Raw genomic sequence first — 23,319 nt, forward strand, 5'->3', positions numbered from 1 at the left:
TTACACTACGTTCAACGCACCAGAAACACTGAGCAAACCTTCAGTAGCAGTTTTCATTATCTTAGCCGAAGTTCGGAAATGGCAGAATCCCCTAGTGCTGCCTCTGCCTTAAAAACGTGTTAGACTTTTGGTAAAAGGTGCATGCAGAAAATGGTACTTTATCTGCATCGGAAAGCACAAAAGTATCCCTCCAGTTTTCAAGTTAGAAGCCTACATGTAATTCAAAGGGTGATGCTGAGAGTCAAGCCCATCAGACAGTTTCTTATGCTGTGCAGCTGCAGTGACCAGCAGTTTGCCCTTGAAACTTAAGTATGAATTCATTGATTTCTGCAGCTCCTGCTCTTACTGTGATTGTACTAGTGCAATTCCCTTATTCTGATCAGGTTGAGGAGTTCTGCATGAAAGCTTATGTCATGCATGTCAGGAAGACACAAGAAGGATGTCTTCTCTGTCCATTCTTTAAGAAATAAAGCAAAAAAATGCAGACCTTAAGACAGTCTGCATCTTATGCAGAAAACATTAGCTTACCCCTGAACATTTACTTGTTTTGTGAAAAAACACAACTTCTCTGCTTTTCCTTTTGTTTGAGAGATTTTAAGAAGTGGTTCTGGTGAAGTTTTCACTTGATCAAACAAGGACTAGGTTTGTGGCTTTATCTGGAATTAATGCTCTCTTCTCCTAAACAGAGGAAATTTTGAGAGAGCTCTCAGACTAGTGATTCTCTAAAAACATACAAGAGAATAACTGTACAGACCGAAGGCATGCGCCTATTTAGTCCAGTGTTTTGTCTGAAACAATAGCCATATAAGAACAGGGCAAACACAATGTTTCTTAATGCTCTACCATCTTCCAGGCTATTTACAGATTATGAATTTCCTGAACTTTCTGGGATTTGACAATTTGGTATCCTCCTTGGATCTGTCATCGAGGTACTTGGTCATTGTCTCCTTGAACCCTTGTAAACTGTTTTTCAGCTGCAGCATCGTGTGGTGAGCAGTTCTGCAGGCCTGCTACTTGTTGCAGGAGGGACCTGCCTCGTCTTGTTGGTCCTGAACCTGGCTCCCATTAGCTTCTTTTAAGGTCTCTTGTTCTTGTACTAGCAGAGAGTCTAGAAGACATCCTTTATATCAAAGATGTCCATCACCTTTGACCATCTCCCAGAGCACTGGCTCAGCCTCCCTTATCCAGATTTCGAAACAGATTCTCTCGTGGCTAATGTCAGGTATCCCCATAAGCACTTTTGACTCTCTTGGACTTTTCCAAAACGTTGTCCTGAATTGCAGATGCCTCAAGCCATCTTTCCTTACAAATCTATGGGAAAGATTCTAACCAGCATAATGCAAGGATATGTTCGGCAACTCACTGACAACAGAGAACAATCTTTCATTAATGCAAAATAGTGAAAAACTGAACATCTTATTTGAACATGTGAACACAGACACGCATGTGGATGCTCTAACTTCAGCGGACGGTTGGTGTGGCTGCATTGCATTCCTTCATTCTAGGAAATAAGCTCCAGCTTCATGAGCTTATGAAGCCGATGGCTGTTTCTTTCTATTTTCTGAGATTTGAGACAATATTATTCTATATTGCTGGTTAGTATTCTAGACTTAACTTTCAGAAATAAGTTTATTATCAAACCAGCATGGAATATTTGATTAAATACAGCAACTTCCAGAATAACTGACAAGCTGTTAACTGCAACCTCATTGTTCAAAACTCACTTGTTACAGAGTTATTAGTGATGGCAGTGACAGCACATATATCTAAAAATAAGTTTGCTGAATCCTTTTTGACATCCCAATTCCCTGCCAAAAGGCTGAATTTAGCCTGTAGAAATGTTTTCTCTGTTACCCAGAGCAGTAGATATACTGCAGCTTATGAAAGAATATTACATGATTACGTCCACATCGGCTGTTCTAGAGACTTGGAGTACTGTCTTCAAACTGTATTATTCAAGGACAGTCCAATTTCACTACACCAACTTGATCAAACCTTTTTTTTTTCTTTGAACTATTAATTAATATCTTTGTCTATTTAGAAGTATTATTTATCTGAAGAAAGAACTAAGATCATATACTTCCAGTGTCAGTGAAGGAGGTAACTGAGAGTTTTTGGAGAAAAGAATTTAGACAAAATTTCCCATCTGTTTGAAGGGAAGGATAAAAACAAAACTATTTATATTGATTCTACCTGTGGTGGGAGTGACCTAAAAAAGCTATATAGTGTATGTTATAGACTGATTCACTAAACTTCATTAGTGTTTTCCCATTCTCCTACCTCTGCAAAAGGGAAGTCAGCAGAGACTTTACAACAGTAATTAAATGGAGATCTGTTTGTCTGTGGATAATCACTGATCAAGTTTCTTCTCATTAGCCTTTGCCATACATTCTGAGCCAAATACACCTTTGTTCACAGCAGCACAAGACAAATTGTGCGGTCCAGAACATACTGACATGCTGTTGCACTTTTCTCAGATAGGGCTTACATTTGGTACTGTCTCAGATCCTAAGAAGCAAGGAGGATGTATGGAGAGAGCTTCCCAAATGTGTCCTTCTCTTGCAGTTAGCCAGTGTGCTTATCAGTGTCAGCCTGATGCTCTGATGAAGCTAGTAGCCTCCTGATGACTCGTGTAACATTAGTCAGAGACGTGACAATAATCATGGCCCTGACCCTTATCTTTTTGCTAAGAAGATGCTCACGGTGCTCATTCTTCCTTCAGAAAAGCTTTACCACCTCTTCATAATGGAGGACATTGGAGTCCTGCAGGTGGCTTGTGGCGGATGGTGCATGGCTGTTATTAATATCTCCATGAAAGTGGTGAAAAGGAGCTCTCCTTATATGACAAGCTGTGATCTTGTAGCTAAGGCATTCTCCTGGGAAATGGGTGGCGGATTCCAACTTTCAAGCTATGAAGTTAGTGAAAGTGGGGCGAGAGCATCTCAGCATCTTTCCTCCTAAAGAACGAAACAGCCATTTGATGCAATAGACCCAAATTAGACATGTAAATGTAGGAAAGAGATCTGAACTGTGAATCCAGGTATGAAACAGATGGTTCACCATAGCCTCAACATTTGGAAATGGAAAGAAGAGTATATTTGTAGAAAGTGTCCTCAGGAGTCACTTCTGTATTCAGACGTTGTATGATATAGCAGTATGGGACAAGAAAGGAATTACCACCATTAGCTTTGCATTTTTGTTAGAGGTAAACTGGTGTTCAGTAGTAAGTTACAGTTTTAGTTGGATTATATTTTGATTTTTTTTTTTAATTTGGCCAGTCAAACAGCATTCATTTGAATTAAAACAGGGGCAACACTGTGACTAAGCAGTAAGGAGCATTGTGCTTAAAGAAGGAAGGGTGGTTCTTGTATGCCAAGCTGTTGCTGAATGGATCATTCATAAGGACGCACATCGAAAGCTTTGGAAAGGAGGTTAGGGTGGTCAAGTTAGTCCTTTCACCTTCTGTATTTGTTAAATCGACAACTCTACAAAGACCCATTTGTGAACTGTGTTACAGTAAATATTCTGTTATCTAGTATGGTCTTATTACAAAACCATAAGCTGATTTTAATTTGTAGCCCTTTTGAAGCAAAATGTCCTTTATTATATAGAGAGAAATGCCAGCAGTCCGTAAGCGCTTGTTGTTATGTCTCCATGTTGGATGTGCTTCTGTCAAAATAGGCAGCAGATTCAATAGATTGTAACACAGACAACCTTGACCTAGCTTTAAATTAACTAACTTGCTCCTGTGACACTCGAGCAGTGGCAGCACAGAGCTGGGACAGTCACGTAAGATGTGCGGCACAGAAGGACCATCGGACACTGCTGAACAGCCCCTTAGAAACTGCCCAGAAGAGAAGAGCTGTCCCTTGTCGGAGGAGATTTTAATCAACTCTGACAAGCTTTGCAAAGAAGTTCTGTTTCCGTGCATGCGTTAGAATTCTTACCCTCTTCTGCTCCAAGCTCCCAAAAGGATTTGGAAATTTAATTGGAGCAATTAGAGTTATCTCAACGAATGCTTTTGTCTGATTCCAAGATTTTGCAACGTAAATAAGATGTGCTTTTTAAGAGGGTTCTTGGTTTCCTGGAGAATATAAATCAGTTCAGTAATTGGGACTCTTACCAGCAACATAATAGAGGACATCTTTCTGATGAGTTAAAAAATAAGGTTCCTGCTTTATTCTGCTGCTCTCTTAGTCTTTTGACCTTTTGGAAGATGATAGCAGGGAGAAGTGGATTAAACAAAGATAATTTAAATAATTCACATCTCTTGATTAGAATCACGTGATTTCTCTAGAAATAGTTTAATATTTTGAAAACAGGTTGGGTCTTTGCACAATTTAATTTTAGAAATTAGGCTATTGCAGCTTCCAAGCAGAATGCAGAAAGAATAAATTATACATGCTTTTTTTTCTTTCTTTTTTTTTTTTTTTTACTATTGTAGTCGAAAATGGTTTACGTGAACTTTCTAAAAGAATGATAGTCAAAAATGCTTAAACATGTTAAGTGCATATATAATTTTTATTTTCATTCTTCCTCACTTCAAAGGTTGGTGGTATGATGGTTCTTCTAAGGACGTTCTAAAATTGGGATGATAGATAACATATGTTATTATTTCTTTGCAGACTACAAAGAAATCTGAAATAGCTTATGATTCTTGTATAGCCAATTTCTGATTTTGATGTGGTTTATTTAGTAGTGTATTAAAGTATTCTAGGAATCACCTTAGCAGTATTAACTGTAACTTGTATTTCCCTAATCTGAGTCAGTGGATGAAACAAAACAGAACTATGGTCATCTGATAGGATTTTTTCTCTGTTATGATCCTATCGATATCAAATAATCCACAAAATTGCAGTGGATTTATTCACACTGCAAGTGTTTTTGGCATAAAGGACTAAAACTATAAATAGATTCAAACCTTTATGTACTGTGGTATATTAAATATTTATTTCAAACAAAAATTCTTTCAATATACATGAGATACTTCAATTTCAAATAGATGGCTTTTAAAATTCTTTTTATTTACACAATGCCAAATTTCTAGCTACTAGTCCATTTTATCACCTTACATGTGAGATTTTTAAAACCATCTGGAACAATTTAGAAGTGCAGAAGCCTGGCTGAGGATTTTATGTTTAAAATATTTCAGTTTTAATATCTTATGGCATTGATTTATATTAGTAGATTTCATTTCTCCATTTATATGGCTTTTTAAATTCAAAAATTACAGCTTAAGATATACTCGCATTGGAGATGATGATGTTATCCTTGTTACCCTATGCTTTTCTTAGTACAGATGAATAAGTGTGAAACTTTGCAGTAGAAGTATAAAAGCAAAATTTGAAAATGCCATTAACAATTTGGAAGCTGTTTTAGGAAACAAATAGAAAATATATTCTTTTGCTTCTTAAGGGGAGCAGGGAAGAGTGAAGTACTAACAACATGTGAACAAAGAAAGTTTAAATGTGTAAGATTTTAATTATTTTTTTTCTTTAGCTTAAATTCACACTTCCATAGTCATATTTTAACACAATTAAATTTACTTAAAGCTAATACTATGGTTTGAATTGGTCTCACTTGTCTTTAACTTCTGCACAAGCACAGAGGTTTTTGGGGATTTGGTTGTTTCCTGCTGATTGGAAAACCAAGATGAATTGGCAGCTGGGTTTTAATTTTCACTTCAGATGAGATCTTTGTAATGAATTTATATGTGTCCCAAAGTCTGAGTTTCTGGTTGGATTTAGAATCTCTGGCTGAATGTATTTGTAGAATTGCAAAACATAGGAGACGAATTTCTTTTTTTAGATTGTAATTGAACTTCAAAGCAATTGACGCCCTATCTATTGATTTGTGTGAAATTTTAAGGAAGCCTTTCAAAGTTATACTCTTTGTGAATACAATAATTTATTTTTCATGAAATTATGTTGATTGTGTTTGCAATTGCAGAAAGTGAGACAAAGGTAAAATATAGAAATAATTTCTGAAGTAATATAGATGTGGTTTTATTTGCAAAGTTCTAATAATTGGGATGAGTTATACAAGACTCTTTCTTTTAACATCATTTTTACCTTATGCAGTCTTTAAGTTTTTCATTGCACACCATATTAATTTGTCAAATTTCTTAAAAAGAAATTCTCCTATGAAACAATGCCTATTTCGAATATCTCGTTCTTCATGTGATTCAAACTGATTATGTTGGACCAGCAGGATATGGCGGGAACATCTTCTTTGGTTCTGGAAAGTGCTTATCTTGTGATGCCACTGCAGTGAAAGCTGCTGTATTTTCAGCAGACAGCCTGCTCCCCTAAAAGTGTCGTTGCTTTCGGCCTTCAATTTCTTCCAAAATCCTTGCAAAATCAGAGGCAGGAGGATTACTGACAGGCTATCGATGAGCAGTATGTTCAGATTATTAAGGAAGAAAAGTTCTGGTTAAAGTTGCTGCTTTATTATTATATACATATGTATAACTTAGTATGTTTTTTACTCATCACGCTGCTACTGAGCAGTATTGAGTATTCCTTCCATTCTAAATTATAATCTCCCGTTTTCAATTATTTTAGCATTATTTGGTTAGAAAAAAAGAACACAAATGGCAAAAAGATTTTGCCATTCTTTGGATAATTTGTGCTTTAAAATCACTTTATCATAGGTATATGCTATATATTTAGTGTTCTTTATACATTTGATCAGCTGTTCTGTGTAATTATGCTGAAGAGAAAATTATGCTATTGTTCCTAATGGGGAAACAGGGCTACTTTGTAGACCTGCCTAGAATATATAACCTACTATCTTGTTTACATCTCGTTTGAGGTAGAAATTTTTTAAAAAGAAAATAGCTGTTCTTAATTAAAAACTGGCAGTGATGAAGTTCGAACCCCAGTCCTGAATAAGGCAACAACACTTTTTAAGACTCCTTTTTTTTCTAGCTTTCAATTTCCAGTTATTGACCTTTAATATATTTTGTCTTGACGGATGGAACAGCCTGTTAAGAATTTTTGTTGCTTGTGAAGGAGCTTTGAAATTATGATCAAGATCCACAAAAGTTTGTTTTGTTCTGTTTTTCTGAAGACAGATTGTCTTCCTGGATTCAATTTTTTTAACTCTCTTCTATATAGCAAAATCCTTCTCAAGACAAAGTGGAGTCAGGCTCCAATAATAGTAGCATTAATACCAAGCAGTAGTAAGGTGTCCCTCCGACTAGCGATTTTCTTTTTTATATCAAATAATTGTAGAACTTATAGAATCTTGCAATAATATGGTAGTAAAAATAAAACTTGGACAGGAAACTTGGTAACAGAGCATTCTTCAGTCTTCCAGACAATGTGGTGACAATATCAGGTGGTTAGAAGTTTCCACTAGAAATACAGTGTATCTTTTTAACAGTAATAACAACACTGAAAAGCACATATATTGCAGGTAATTTAGGAATAAGTAAAATATTTTTTGTTTTGATTTCCAGGCTGCTCTCATTTTTAAAATAAAAGGTTCGCAGAACAGTGCAGATACACTTTCTTTTTTGATAATTTTTGATGTGCTATTTCCGAAAGGACCCATCTTTTGTTAAAATAATTCAGATTGTGGTCAAAAATTAGAAAAAGATAAAGTTTCCAAATATATTAGGTAACAGCACCAGTTATATGTAACAATATTTTCTACACCAAAATAGAGCAAAGGGAGAATGTTTTATTACTTTATCAAAATAGATAACTGGCAAAGAATGCAGGATCAGGTTTGTATTTTTCGGATCCTGGTTTCCGAGAGTAGCCCCATGCTTTCATTATTGTGCAGGGCGCTGCTTTGAATGGGAAAATACTCTTTTTCTGACAGCTTTGTGGTGCTTGTCCACAATAGGCTCTGAGTACCTCAGAGATGTGTTTTATTAATCTCTCTCCCTTCTGCTCGTGAAAGAGGAGTTTGTGACCTACATTTTCCAAATAGAGAAGGATGTCTCTGCACTCTGTTCCTGCAGCAGCCGCACTCTGAGGAGGCTCCGTGTGGCCGTGCCCTGTTTTCAGACACTTGAGAATTCCGGGCATGCTGCCAAAGCCAAGTCCTTGCTCCACAGTCCAGAGGTGGGAGGTGTTGTTTTCCAGCAGGTTATAGCTTGTCCAAATCACAGCAGAATTTCTTGTGCAGATAGAAATAGGGCACTTCTTGTGCTGGAATGCAACGCATCGCTCCAGACAGTGAAGGTGCAGGCATTTCTAAGGAAAAAGCTTAGAAGAGTTTTCTATTTGAGAAAATGCTGCGCAGAGAGAAAGCAGAGATTGTTGTGTCAGCAACCCTTAGCGACATGCTGTTCTTATTCTTTGTATTTACCCTATTGCATTTCCATAGTGGTAATTGGTTTTATGTTCTCAGGTCAGAGACTGTCTTTGGAGAATTGAAAATTCATTGGTACACAGTTGCACTATTAAAAAATAACACATCCTTCAAAATAGACTTTCGGCATGTTTTCTTTTGACCTTTTTATCTTTTGTTTTCTTAGTTTCTAGAAGTTCACTGAAACTTGTTTTAATTTCTTTTCTGTTATCAAGTTGTTCCATTTTTTCCAACAAAAACAGTCCTTGGATCGCTGTGCAAGTGATGTGACAGGAACAGCTGGGAACATTAACTTTCTATGTTTAGTTGAAGTTCACATGATTCAAAATGGGATGTTTTCAGTCTTAGATCTTTCCTAAAGATCCAAAAGGTGAGGAATCATCTGCAACATTCCCATTTTCCAAGGGAAGACATGTCTTGAAGATAGACAGAAAAAGCAGCTTCTTTTTAATGATAAATTTGGAGAGATTAAAACCCTGTTTTTCTGCCTCCTCCCCCCCATTAAATTTTTCATTTTCAAATGGACATTAATATGACAGTGCCTTAAAAGATAAGAATGGAGTGTCTTTGACTCAGATACTGCCTCACTCCATATGGCCCTGTGTAGTCAGTCACCAGAAGGACACTGTGTGTCCTGCCCTCTTGCTGCAGGCAATTTTACACATTGCCAAATCACATGAAGATCCCAGAGTCTTTCTGTGAATAAGTGATGGAAACAGAGATTGGGTTCAGAATGAGACGGCACTGGCACGGATGCTCTCTTTGACGGCAGGAATTGCAGTAGTGAGGAGGTTGGTCCAGAGGTCTGTACCAGTCTGGCTCCGATGCCTTCCATGTGGCTGCCTGTGAGGATCCAGGGAATCGTGAGCTGCGCTCTGTTTGGAAGGCAAGCAGATAAAAATATTGGGAATTAACATGAAGTAATGCAAGAGCAGACAGTGAAGTTAAGGATGCTCTTGGTACAGGCATTACATTAAAATGGTAACTTGAATGAAGATATGCCTCAGAAGAAAAGTTTTTCTACTCTAATACCAAACAAACTGCCTTAAAATCACTGTGTCAAAAGGTGGTTAGATTGAAAGTCGTTTTATCTACAGTTCATGAAGAGGACTGGCAACCACAGTATATTGAAATTATGGTGCAATTTTTGCCTCAACAGTTTAGAGAATGTTGTCAAATGGAAACAATGCTCCGGAGCTACCTGGAGGAAGGCAGCTGGTGAGATCACTCTTTACAGCAAAAAGCCAAGGATGTTGAATAAGTGTCATGTTTTCTTGGGACAGCCACTGTGAGAGTACTGAGAGGTAGAGGGAGTGTGATGGTAAGCAGAAAAAAACTCTATAGCAGAAGCCAGACATGAAAGTGGAAGTGTCTTGGAGACAAACACTGAGAGGCAGTGGTGTTGCTACAGTCCAGCTGGAACTTTAGAGGAAGAGTGGAGAGGAATCACACTGCTCTTTTTTTGGGGCATACAGGTTACAAGATAAAACAGGTCCTGAGCCAAGAGAATAGTCTTTGGCTAGGCTGTTTGGATACGAGTAAACCCATGTTGTAAATTCAAGTACAGATAAGTAGAATAATAACAGTATTGTTCCACTCTGATCTATTTTGTGTCAGTGATGTATGACCAGAGGCTCTCAAGTTGCATACAGAGTATGAGAAACCAGTGGCTTCTTTAAATACCTTAGGCTTCTTTAAGTACATCAGCAATCAAAGGAAGACTAGGGAAAATGAAGGCCAGCTACTGAATCGGGTAGGGGCTCTGGTGATGAGGGATTCAAAGAAGGCAGAGATACCGAATGCCTTCTTTGCTTCAGTTTTTACTGCTAAGACTCAAGAATCAGACCAGGAATAAGACCAGCACTGAGAAATCCCAGACCCTGGAGACCAGGGAGAAAGTCTGGAGAAAAGACAACTTTCCTTTGTCGGATCAAAGGATCTGACATATTAGGTCATATTAGAGATCATATAGATAAACTTGACATTCACAAGTCCATGGGCCCTGATGGGATGCACAAGTGCTGAGGAAGCCAGTGAATGTTATTACTAGGCCACTTCCAATATTCTTTAAAAGGTCATGGAGATCAGGACATTGCTGAGGAGTGAAAGAAAGCAACTGTCGCTTTAGTCTTCAAAAAGGGCAAGAGGGAGGACCCAAGGAACTACAGACCAATATCAGCCTCATCTCGATCCTTGGAAAGGTGACAGAGAAGCTCATCCTGGGCATCATCTCTAAGCATGTGAAGAATAGGAAAGGTGGTCAGGAATAGTCAGCATGGATTCACAAAAGGGGCAGTCATACTTACCAACCTGATAGCCTTCTGTGGGGGGTTGAGTGGCTGGGTAGATGAAGGAAAAGTAGTGGATGTTGTTTACCTTGACTTCGGTAAGGCTTTTGAGACCGTTTCCCATAACATCCTCATAGGTGAGCTCCATAAGTGTGGGTTAAATGAGCGGACAGTGAGGTGAATTGAGAAATTCACTCAGTGAGTGAATTTCACCACTGGTTGAAAGGTAGAGCTTAGAGTGTTGTGATTGGTAGTACGGAGTCTAGTTGGAGACCTCTAACTAGCAGTGTACACCAGGGGTCAGTACTGCGTCCAATATTGTTTAACTTTTCCATCAGTGACCTGAATGAATGGACAGAAGCACCCTCAGCAGGATTGCAGAAGTTATAAAACTGGGAGGTGTGGCTGATACCCCAGAGGGTTGTGCTGCCTTTCAGAGGGACCTCAAGAGCCTGGAGAGATGCACAGAGCGGAACGTGGTGAAGTTCAAGAAAGGGAAATAGAGGGTCCTGCACCTAGGGAGGAAGAGTGCACCCAGTGTACCAGGACAGGCTGTGGGCTTACCTGCTGGAGAGGAGCTCTTAGAGAAAACGTGGGGAAGCTGATGGACAGCAAGCTGACCATGAGCCAGCAGTATAATGTGCCCTTGTGGCCAAGAAGGCCACTGGTGTCCTGGGGTGCATTAGGAAGAGCGTTGCCAGCAGGTCTAGGTATTAATCCTCTCCCTCTATTCAGCCCCAGTAAAGCTGCATCTGGAGTACTGTGTCCAGTTCTGGGCTCTCCAATCCAAGAGAAACATGAAGCTACTGGATGAAATCTAGTGGAGGACTAGTAAGATGCTGAAGAGACTGGAGCATTTCTCATGCAAGGAAAGGCTGAAAGAACTGGGCCACTTCACCCTGGATAGGAGGAGACTGAGAGGGGATTGTATCAATGTGTATAGATATCTGAGAACAGGGTGGAAAGAGGATGTGGCATGCAAGACTGCTTTTCTCATTCAAATAATTCATTGTATAGAATACATTATTTTTATGACTATCATATATAATTGTTATCTTTCTTCATTGTCTCTGTGAAAATACAAATTTCAAGGGATGGCTTTTTTGGTTTGTCTTTTAAGGGCTTGGGATGAAGGAGCAGATGGTTAAACAATATGAGTTCATGCATGCTTTTATTTGCAATTTGATATTGCCACTCATATTCTATGGGCACCAAAGGACTTCCATCTATTTAATATTAACATTCTAACAGTAATAACATGTTCTCCTTTAATATTTGTGTGGCCTAAGTATAATGTTATTTTAAGGCAAATAGGGAAAATGTGGAGTGTCTCCTGTGTTCCCACTTGTTGGTTTAAGCCTCTAATAACTTTATATGGTAGGACGACCTGTTTCAGCTCTCTGCCGTTTTTATTCCTTAGAGAGCCCTTTGAAACATGCCAGCTTTGTGAAGTTACATCAACAGCAATATCATGTGGGCATCCATATTCTCCCCCTCACACACACTGAGCTTTTAGAGCAATGCACTATCCAGACATGTACTTTCTGTTACCTTCCAGCCCTTCTGGGCAGGGATTTTCATCATACGTAACTAAGCATTGCTATTCTGGCATAAAAAAAATGTGAAAAGGAGAATTATCTACTCAGCTTAACCCTTTGACTCATTAAAAAAGAAACCACAGCACTATTATTTTTATTAAACATCTAGTAGAATAAATGAAAGTATATTTATCTTCTATGAGAAGCTAACAAAATTTGGATTGTTTTATCAGGCAGGTAGTACAGTTTTTAGTAGGCTTGACTGCCATTTCAGCACTTTGTTTTGAATAAGTAGATGGTCAAAGATGCTTTTTTTCTGTGCCTTTGTAATTGAAGTGGTGATTCTGTTGAATGAAATTTAGATTATCCTCTTAAGATTTGAGAAATCTTAGAGCAAAACAATGACTTGGTAGCATCAGAAAACAATATTGATGCATGCTTTGTAGTAGAGAAGGGAGCAGTCAGTTCATTTGTAATTGATAAATGGGACAAAATGCCGTGGGGCTAACTCTTGCTTTGTTTTCTACTGGTACAGGAGGTACATCGTCGGTTTGAAAATGCTCCTGACACAGCCAAGACAAAAGCTCTGCAAACTGTTATTGAGATGAAGGTAAATGATTCCATATGGCTAATGGGATCATACTCTTTGGAATATGTTTTTTCATAAGAAAGCTGATTATATCAAATACCATACTTGTGTGAGTCATTTAATTTAAACTAAACCCTTTCAAGATATTTATTGATCAATGAAGATTCAAATTTTTTTCATGGTGCTATAGAAATCAGCCTGCAGCAGCATATACTGATTTCTTTCCAACCAAGAGTCCATTGTATTATGAGGATGGGATTAATAGGTTTTTATAATGATACGGGTTATTTTCTTTTTGTAGAATGTCTGCATTCCGTATGTCAGCAAAGCTAGGAGGTTGCAACCTCCAAACCCACTTAAAGAATGAATGACAAAGGCAGAGATGCCTATATGCCGCGTTAAATCTAACTCCTTTAGATGGATGTATTTAATTGAATTCTTAAACCATTAGCTCAGATATTTAATGGAGTAGTGGCTGTTTGCCAAGAGGTAAATCACAAGTGGAGTGTGTGGTTTACACAGCTAAATGTAATCATATTTCATATTGTATGATCTATAAAATAGATCCAACAGGCATGGCTCAGACAAATACATTTAAAAAAATTGAAACTGTTCTCTTCCATTTCTCTCCCTCTCTCCATCTTTCTTTATTTGCATCTTTCTCTTTTATTTTCTTCTTTTTTTTCCCTCATTTGAACTGTTTCTTTCCATTCTATCGTAATATTTTCCATAGCCATTTCCCTTCTTTCTAGTCTGATCTTTTATTAGTCTTTTTCATGATCCACGGCAGTTAAAGATAATTGACGGTCTGGTAGCAATAAGCTGTCCATGCTATCAAAAAAAGCTGTCCGGGCCAGGTATTTCTGGGAAACAATGTGAGTACTGAAATAAAGTGCTGTTGTAAATTACAATGTGGCACTTCACCTTACTACTTCTATAATTTCTTATTGCAGAAGTCTCCTTTACCAGCTTTATTATAAGCATCAGAAATTAGTCATGGGACCGGATTAGATCTCCATAGTGGCACTTTAGAACAATCTTATCTCATGAATGAAAACTTGCATATGAAAGTATTTCATGCTTTTATTGAGCTGTACTTTGCTTATCAGGCAGAAATAAATCTTGATGAATGATTGGTTTGTGTAAAAATGGAGGATAGTTTCAAATACTACTTGTATTTCAGGAAAGAGGAAAACTTTTGGAGAAACTGAGTTAACTGAGTAAAACAGTAAAACCTGCTCTAAGGGGTTGTTTCATAAATTAATATGCACATTTACTAGTACACATGTACATGTGCTGAATGAAACAGTTCATGCTGCTCCTGACATGTAAGGCTTCTAAAGAAACGGTAAACCACCTAAGCTGAAAACTTCTGTTCATTCTGTGAAACTGTGAGAAAACTGTTAGATAGACTTTCTTATTGTTCCACGTGTACATTTTTTAACTGTGGAAATACTTTAAATATTCCATGTATGAACTAGGATAGCTGAGTATTCTCTGCTGCATTATTCACTCCAAATTCCTGCATGTCTTCCTTGCTTATGGTACTTTTAATGTTCTCCATTTGTGACCTCACTCAAATTACTAATAGTTGAAACTCATTTTTTGCCATTCTTGCAGCCACATTTTGCTGCATATCATTTAGAATTAGCTTTATCTAGTTTATACTGGCTTTGGTTTACAAGGCTTTTTTTTTGTATTCTCTCATATATTGTTTACACGCAGTTTCCCTGCCCCTAGCCATGTTTTCTTTCAATGCTGAACTTTTGCTTTCCTTAAAAGGGATTGGACTAGGTGATTTGCAGATGTCCTTTCCAACCTCCACTGTTCTGTGATTCTGTGAAAGGTATAAAAAAAGTCAAAAATGAGTACTTGAGCACTTAGCCAGCTAAGTGTAAAGAGATGCAGCCCATTTTCTGTAAGAACTTCAAGGTAAATTTCAAGTGTAGATACTTGTCTCCAAAAAACCTCTTTTATCTTATACCATTATTGGTATATTAACCAATATACCAATTAACAAGGCATTTAACTGTGTATCACTATTTGTCTCTTTTGAACCTCCTCAGGATTCAAAAATTTCTTCCATGGAGCGTGGCCTCCGGGATTTGGAAGAGGAGATTCAAATGTTGAAGTCAAATGGAGCTCTGAGCACAGAAGAACGTGAAGAGGAAATGAAGCAAATGGAGGTGTATCGCAGTCATTCCAAATTCATGAAAAATAAGGTATTGAGAAAACAGAAAAAGTAGTAAAATAACTTGGTGAATAGATGTGAGAATTTTCATATCCAGCTAAGGAAAGTAGTTAGGATCTGGGTTCCTGTGCAAATGCTAGGAAATTGCAAGAGAGTATTCGTTTAATTTTACATTGTTTGAGAGATTTTAAAATGAAATTTTAGAATGGTATAATGATGAATGATGTGAAGAAGAAAAAGAGCATGAACTGTCTTGTAATGGTTTTCCTCTACACCTTCCTTACTGTAGTGGCATCAAAATATGATGTATTCATATTCTACAACAGTGAGGTGGTGGTAATATGAATTTACACAGTTAGAAATATATGTGCCTCAGGACAGATATAGCCATGAGACATGCTGATCTTCAGGCACAAAGTAGGACACAGATTACTGGAATGCCTCTAGACATGTCAATTCACTCTGTTTCTCCTGAAGAAATATTCGCAGACACCTTTTTTTTTTTTTCTAATGCAGATACAGGCTACCATGTGCAGTAAATAAAACTATATTGTCAAGAGACTTGCTTTTCTTCATTAGCTTTTGCATTCTCTTTAAAAACAGCACATAAATTTTTGGACCAGAGGTTGAAAATTTCTCTGCTGGATCCTAAGGAGCTCTGAGTCACTGCACTTGTCCTGTTTGATAACACTTGTTTAAAAAATATATAGTGAAAATTTCTTGGAGAAACACAGATATTACTTTCCCTAAAGTAGAAACATGTAGTACGAGTGTTTCTTCTACTTTGCTTATTCCAGTCAAGCGATTCACTTCAGGATAAGGACATCTGCTCTTTTATGCTTTTTTCCTTTATTCCACTGAATTGCTTCTAGAAACTGAAGACTACCACCTTCCAAGTTACAAATGGAGCACTTCCTTCCCTCCTTCCCTCCTGCCTTCCTGCCTGCCTGCCTCCCTTTCTCTCTCCCTCCCTCCCTTTCTCTCTCCCTCCCTCCCTTTCTCTCTCCCTCCCTCCCTTTCTCTCTCCCTCCCTCCCTTTCTCTCTCCCTCCCTCCCTTTCTCTCTCCCTCCCTCCCTTTCTCTCTCCCTCCCTCCCTTTCTCTCTCCCTCCCTCCCTTTCTCTCTCCCTCCCTCCCTTTCTCTCTCCCTCCCTTTCTCTCTCCCTCCCTTTCTCTCTCCCTCCCTTTCTCTCTCCCTCCCTCCCTTTCTCTCTCCCTCCCTCTCTTTCTTTCTCTCTCCCTCCCTCCCTTTCTCTCTCCCTCCCTTTCTCTCTCCCTCCCTTTCTCCCTCCCTCCCTTTCTCTCTCCCTCCCTTTCTCCCTCCCTTCCTTTTTCTCTCCCTCCCTTCCTTTCTCTCTCCCTCCCTTCCTTTCTCTCTCCCTCCCTTCCTTTCTCTCTCCCTCCCTTTCTCTCTCCCTTCCTTCCTTCCTTCCTTCCTTCCTTCCTTCCTTCCTTCCTTCCTTCCTTCCTTCCTTCCTTCCTTCCTTCCTTCCTTCCTTCCTTCCTTCCTTCCTTCCTTCCTTCCTTCCTTCCTTCCTTCCTTCCTTCCTTCCTTCCTTCCTTCCTTCCTTCCTTCCTTCCTTCCTTCCTTCCTTCCTTCCTTCCTTCCTTCCTTCCTTCCTTCCTTCCTTCCTCTCTCCCTTCCTTCCTTCCTCTCTCCCTTCCTTCCTTCCTCTCTCCCTTCCTTCCTTCCTCTCTCCCTTCCTTCCTTCCTCTCTCCCTTCCTTCCTTCCTCTCTCCCTTCCTTCCTTCCTTCCTCTCTCCCTTCCTTCCTTCCTTCCTCTCTCCCTTCCTTCCTTCCTTCCTTCCTCTCTCCCTTCCTTCCTTCCTTCCTCTCTCCCTTCCTTCCTTCCTTCCTCTCTCCCTTCCTTCCTTCCTTCCTCTCTCCCTTCCTTCCTTCCTTCCTTCCTCTCTCCCTTCCTTCCTTCCTTCCTTCCTCTCTCCCTTCCTTCCTTCCTTCCTCTCTCCCTTCCTTCCTCTCTCCCTTCCTTCCTCTCTCCCTTCCTTCCTCTCTCCCTTCCTTCCTCTCTCCCTTCCTTCCTCTCTCCCTTCCTTCCTCTCTCCCTTCCTTCCTCTCTCCCTTCCTTCCTTCCTTCCTTCCTTCCTTCCTTCCTTCCTTCCTTCCTTCCTTCCTTCCTTCCTTCCTTCCTTCCTTCCTTCCTTCCTTCCTTCCTTCCTTCCTTCCTTCCTTCCTTCCTTCCTTCCTTCCTTCCTTCCTTCCTTCCTTCCTTCCTTCCTTCCTTCCTTCCTTCCTTCCTTCCTTCCTTCCTTCCCTTCCTCCCTTCCTCCCTTCCTCCCTTCCTCCTTCCTTCCTCCCTTCCTTCCTCCCTTCCTTCCTCCCTTCCTTCCTCCCTTCCTTCCTCCCTTCCTTCCTCCCTTCCTTCCTCCCTTCCTTCCTCCCTTCCTTCCTCCCTTCCTTCCTCCCTTCCTTCCTCCCTTCCTTCCTCCCTTCCTCCTCCTTCCTCCCTTCCTTCCTCCCTTCCTTCCTCCCTTCCTTCCTCCCTTCCTTCCTCCCTTCCTTCCTTCCTTCCTTCCTTCCTTCCTTCCTTCCTTCCTTCCTTCCTTCCTCTCTCCCTTCCCTCTTTCCCTTCCTCCTCCCCACTTCTCCTCCTCCTTCTCCTTTCCCTCTGTGGGTCTGACTCTATGGGTTCAGCTATTTGCTAGATTTCTGGATCTATTTCCTCACCTGGGTCAGCTCATGTCTTTTCCTGGAGAAAATTTGTTTCTCTTAAATTGAAAAAAGATTCCTTCCTTTTTCCTGTCCTAGTTTCCTCATTTTTTCCACTTTCAAAATTGTTGGTTGGGTAAAGTGTCCAATATTTGACATATGTAAACACAAGTATAACTCTGTTTTTAAAATCTACTTTTGTTTGATAATCAAATTCCTCTCTGGCAGCTTATATCAAATTACAGGGACATTAAACTTTTGTGAAGACTTAACGAAGAATGGAGGAGAAAATGAGTGAGCAGTGTTGATACTTCAGTTATTGTCACTTTTAGTCACTTGGGTTGTAACACTCCATCTAGAAGATGACAAATTAAGCAATTTAAGCATTTAAAAGAATAACAATGTCGTGACAGGTAGAACAACTGAAGGAAGAGCTAAGTGCCAAAGAGGCTCAAGGGGAGGACCTGAAAAAAAGAGTGGCTGGTCTCCAGGTCGAGGTCTCTGCCGTAAGATTTATTTTTTGTGTGCAGTGGCCACTCACTGGGGCTTGCTAGCTCTCTGGCTTTTGGGGCAGCTTATACTTTTCTTCCCTTACCTACTTCATAACTTTATATAACAGTAGAACTAACAGCCTGCTCAGTTCTGTAGCTGCCTTTTGTTCACACCATTTGGGTGTCTGTAACATCACTCTTCAGAATGCACACTGTTAATTGTTTTTAACAGTATTATCCATTTTAGCTTTAATTTATTCTTTTCTGTTGAAGCAGATTTTCAGAAATATTCAGCACCCGTTTTGGGGCTTGACTTTCAGAGATTTGCTCTCCCTAGAAGAAAAATAATCTAATAACTGTTTAAAAGTATGCGATGAATCCCGTTAACACTATTTCGCACACAAAGCCAGGGGCGTACCCACACAGGGAGCAAAGATAGAATGCTTCTCACTTTTAAGAACTGATGGGATAATTTTATCAGCATGAATTTAGGGTCTTCCTTTACCGTGAAAGTTTTGCTGAGTGTTTGGAGTGCCTCATGGAGCCAAGAGATGTGAGCAGCTAGTGCTACCTTAAATTCCTTTGCGAATTGAAATGGTATAGGCTGCATGCATCCAAAGAGCTTTAGCACATCGGCTAGGTGAGCTTACAGCTCAGAAACAAGGATTTTTGGAGAGAACAATCTTACAGAGCAGCTTGGGAATTTTAATGTACTAGAATATGGTTGTATTCAGATGAAAAGATTTCAGATGAAGAGAATTTAGGGTAAACATCTCTTCTTTTGCAAAGAGTATTTTTCTTTCCAAAGAAAGTCCAAACTGTTCTGGTGAAGTTTTACTATAATTCATACTACCTACTAATTGCAGAAGTGTGTGTCATATGCGGTTTTTAGGAAGCTTTTTTGCTTAGGGACTGCAGAAAACGTAGCTACTGTTAAATAGTTTACATCTCTGCAGTTATTCTACTATGACTAGTAAGTAGTACAGTGCAACTGGTTTTATTGGTCAGTGTGTGATAGGAGAAATAATGCTCTCATCTATATTCTTGTATCTTTTTAAAAGGATGGTGAAACCTTACAGTAGATGAAAAAAAACAGACTTTTTTTTTTAGAGAAAAATGTCCTCTTTCCTCCTCTCCCCTTCTTCCTCATCCCCTCATTTACACCATTTCACACTGGAACACAGGAGTCCTTGGTGACTTTTTGATTCTATTTTAATACTCTTGGGTAAAGAATTTTCTTTCTTTAACAGTCTATTATTGAAACAGTGTTGTCAAGTTAGGAGCACACTTGCTCAAGTCTATGCTTAGACTTTCTAGTGCTCTTTATTAAAAATGTATATTTTTCTTCAAGTTTGCATCATAGTTGTCCTGGATAATGATTACATTTAGGAGGCGATGTGATCTCATCTCAATACTGTTCTTTTTAAATTTCTTTCTAGTTGCCTACTACAATGAGAATTTGTTGAGATAAATTGGAATTTCCATATTGATTTAAAATTACAAATTAAATTTAGGACAATGTGCAATTCCGAAAACTGTTCTGATGCTGATTTGATGTATATTTGCACCTGCTTTAAAAAAGTTTATTAAAGTGAAGGGTATTTCTTAGAAGATCGAAATACTGGTTTCATAAAGGAGGAAAATAAATGTGGTTTTTGATTATATACTCTGCAAACATGCAATTCAACTGGTAAATGGAAAGATGGGAGAGAAAAACTCACTGGATTGACATTTAAAAGCAAACATCATTCTTTAAAGAGAAAATCTGTAGGTATCTCATCTTTTCTGGTACTTCTGGGTGATGCATTCTCATTACAGTTCTGCTTCCTACCTGCTACCCCTACTAAGTAACTATTTTTGGCAATCATTTTAAAGATCTCTAGGAAAAGATTGACGCTATTAAAAAGAACCTCTCTCACAAAATTAATGCTATGTCTTCCCCCTTTTTTTCTGATATCATTTGCTCATGACATTTTTTTTTTCCTAACCTTTTGTTCGAAGTAGCTGAAGGCTTTAAAATGCTGTGGGCTGAGTTAAGGGTATCATACCTTTTGTTGGTAATTGTGTGAAGTTTTATTTGTCGCTGCAGCAAAAGTATTAAATGACGATTATTTTTTCCTTTTTTTTTTTTTCCTTCTCCTTTCCTTTATTGTTCAGATTGGTCAGGTGAAACAGGAGCTGTCACGCAAAGATACGGAGTTACTTGCCTTGCAGACCAAGCTGGAGACCCTCACAAACCAGTTCTCAGACAGCAAGCAGCACATTGAAGTTCTCAAAGAGTCTCTTACAGCTAAAGAGCAGAGAGCTGCCATCCTGCAGACCGAGGTAAGATGGGAACTTCTCTACTTGTTGCTTCTCCGTAGATCAAGGGACAAAAAGGGTTATTCCTTTTCTTCTTTCTTCTATGAGGATGATCAGGGACCTGGAACATCTGCCCTATGAGGAAAGGCTGAGAGAGATGGACCTGTTCAGCCTGGGGAAGAGAAGGCTGAGAGGGGACCTGATCAGTGTCTGTAAGTGCCTCAAGGGAGGCAGTGAGGAGGATGGGGCCGGCCCCTTTTCACTGGTGGCCACTGTTAGGACTAGAGGAAACGACCACAAACTGAAGCACTAGAAATTCCACAGGAAGTTAAGGAAACATTTCTCAACAGTGAGGGTGACAGAGCGCTGGAACAGGCTGCCCAGAGAGGTTGTGGAGTCTCCTTCTCTGGAGATCTTCAAAACCCGCTTGGGCGCAGTCCTGTGCCACGTGCTCTAGGTGTCCCTGCGTGTGCAGGAGGTATGGACTAGATGACCTCTAGAGGTCCCTTCCAACCTTAAGGATTCTAGGATTCTAGCATTCTTGATTAGATTATACAGTTTACTTAGGATTTTTCTCTCTGACAAATCTGTGGTGCACTGTAATCTGTCTTGTAGTGGTTTAGTAGTACTTGTTCTGCACACAATTGCTGCACATTGTGTCTTTGATTATATGTTTTGGTTCCTCTAGGCTAGAGGGTGGATAGAAAAAAAGAAAAGGGTTGTTCTGCCTGTGGGGAACTGCACACTTGCACTGCAGGAACTTAAGGAAAGATTTCTTGACAGTGAGGGTGACAGAGCACTGGAACAGGCTGCCCAGAGAGGTTGTGGAGTCTCCTTCTCTGGAGATCTTCAAAACCCGCTCGGACGCAGTCCTGTGCCACGTGCACTGGGTGGCCCAGAGTGTGCAGGGGGTTGGACTAGATGATCTCTAGAGGTTCCTTCCAACCTTAAGCATTCTATGATACTGCATTAAAATGCAATTAGTTCCAGTAATCTGGAGTCTGCAAGGTTTCTTAGGAGGATTATTTTCCATGACCTCATAGCTGAAACAGAGCAAAGAGAGGAAGAGTGATCCAGCTGCGTACAGCTCACTGTGGCTTCATTGCTACTGTCAGCATGTACAGGAGCTCTTGCGTGTAAATCTGTGCTTACACTTGAAATACGTGTTTTTGTGTTTTATGGTGCATATTCCAAGTCAAAGAAAATGCATTTCAGAAATGTGGGATTTGAAAACATTTTTTAATGAATTCTCATATTCCATAAGATGCCACTGCAGTTATGAATGTCAAATAGTTAATGACTAAAGCATAAACATTTATTGGCTCTGGAAATTCTTGAGGAACAAATACAAAATGTATAATGACAGCATTTCAATGACAGCATTTCAATGACAGCACCCATGGCAGGTTGTAGTGCTTGGAAAAGTCCAAAAGATGGCAGTCATGCATCAAAAAAATCTTTGAGCTGCTAGAGCTAAAGCCGTTAAAAGTCACAAGAACTAGGAAATAGGTATGCAAGAGAATTTGGGGTAATGTTTATAGAAAGATTTCATAATTAAGTGTGATAGAATTTATTTGAATGCTTTATCCTAATGTAGATTTTCTTAAGCTACGTTAAGTGAATCTCTGCGTGCAATTTCTTGACATGTAGAGATAAAAGTCATATAATATCTGTGGCTGTTCTAAGATGGTTTTTGTGATAATTCTCTGATTTATGTAAAGGCTAAAATGGCAGAATCTGCTTCTAGTTTTGCAGCATCTGCAGCATCTGCAATCTAGTGGTGTGGTGGCAGTGATAGGCAAAGGCTGTAAGTGAAGCGAGTCTTACGGGAAGAGATAACTCTAAGAGATAAGAGTCTACACGAGACTTAGCTTGAATAGACAGGGAAAAAAGAGCAGACAGAGTCCACAAGTTCATCTCCAGGACTGAAATTAAGGCAGCAATTTTAAAGTTTAAGTTGCGAATAATTGTTCTGTGTTTAAATTTGATTGTATTACTAGATAATATAAAAAACACAAATGAAAAACTTGCCTTCTTAATTGCCTATTGGGCAAAAAGAAAATCATTTAATTTAGTGGACCAAACTGAATTCTGACTGAGCTCAAAATTTAATTTAGGTTATCTATTTTTGCTTTTTTATTTTGATAATTTTCTTTTTATATTGATATTTGGATTATTTACTTGAGACATGGTTAATTTTTATTCATTGGAATAACTGAAAATGTCTTAGATTACAATCAGAAACATTTTATTAAATTTGTTCATTCTTTTTTTATTACTGAAGATTTTTACCTGTTTGTTTAAAAATATGTATTGAATAGAGATTAGAATTCACTAACCTAAATTTAGAACTAAAAATTAGGTAATTTTAGGAACTAAAATTTACGTAATTAAGCATTTTTAAAAAGACAAATTGCCCTTTTTGATCCATTGTAATGATTGAAAATAATATAGATATATTATTTCACCACACAGTATTGTAACAGACATGCTAAGCTAGAGACATTCCACTTGCTTTTAAAATTAAGTGCTTTTCTACCCATAAATTACAGTCCTTGTTGCAGCTTACTTTAACAACACGTTTAAATGCTGTTCATAAATTGCAGGAAAATTCATGCCTTGCCATAGCATTGGCATATATTATCATAATTTTGACTGTTGTGATGTAAATTTATTTATTGAAGAATGTGTAATTTAAAATATTTAGAAACAAGATGTTGTTGTTATATACTTTCGATAGAATAGTTACTAGGTGAATTTTGATTTTATTTTAGTTAAATGTTTTTTAATATAGTAAATTACTGTATTCTGTTCTCTGCACTGTAGTGTTATTAAGTGATCTTTGAGAATATTTATTTTCCTCTGATTTCTTCCAAATCAGATTCTCAAATAGCACCAGGATGCAATACTAAACCAAAATCGACTCTTT

At 38.8% G+C, this 23,319-nt stretch overlaps 1 protein-coding gene across 9 annotated transcripts in view; it reads left to right on the forward strand.

The window, feature by feature from the left end:
* Nucleotides 1-23,319, forward strand: part of ERC1 (ELKS/RAB6-interacting/CAST family member 1) — a 263,972-nt gene that overhangs the window by 45,929 nt on the left and 194,724 nt on the right. For 4 of the 9 annotated variants that reach the window (XM_088521604.1, XM_088521605.1, XM_088521606.1 and 1 more), the window contains exons 3-5: nucleotides 12,687-12,761; nucleotides 14,807-14,962; nucleotides 20,247-20,414. In XM_088521604.1, the coding sequence (XP_088377730.1) occupies nucleotides 12,687-12,761; nucleotides 14,807-14,962; nucleotides 20,247-20,414 (399 nt within the window). Of the gene's footprint in view, nucleotides 1-12,686; nucleotides 12,762-14,806; nucleotides 14,963-18,011; nucleotides 18,105-20,246; nucleotides 20,415-23,319 lie in introns of all 9 variants that reach the window. The other 5 variants (XM_088521601.1, XM_010213785.2, XM_088521607.1 and 2 more) reach the window with 2 other exon arrangements.

The sequence above is a fragment of the Tinamus guttatus genome, unplaced genomic scaffold, assembly GCF_059628265.1.
Source record: "Tinamus guttatus ecotype Peru unplaced genomic scaffold, ASM5962826v1 Tinamus_guttatus_pri_ptg000125l, whole genome shotgun sequence".
Taxonomy (NCBI): domain Eukaryota; kingdom Metazoa; phylum Chordata; class Aves; order Tinamiformes; family Tinamidae; genus Tinamus; species Tinamus guttatus.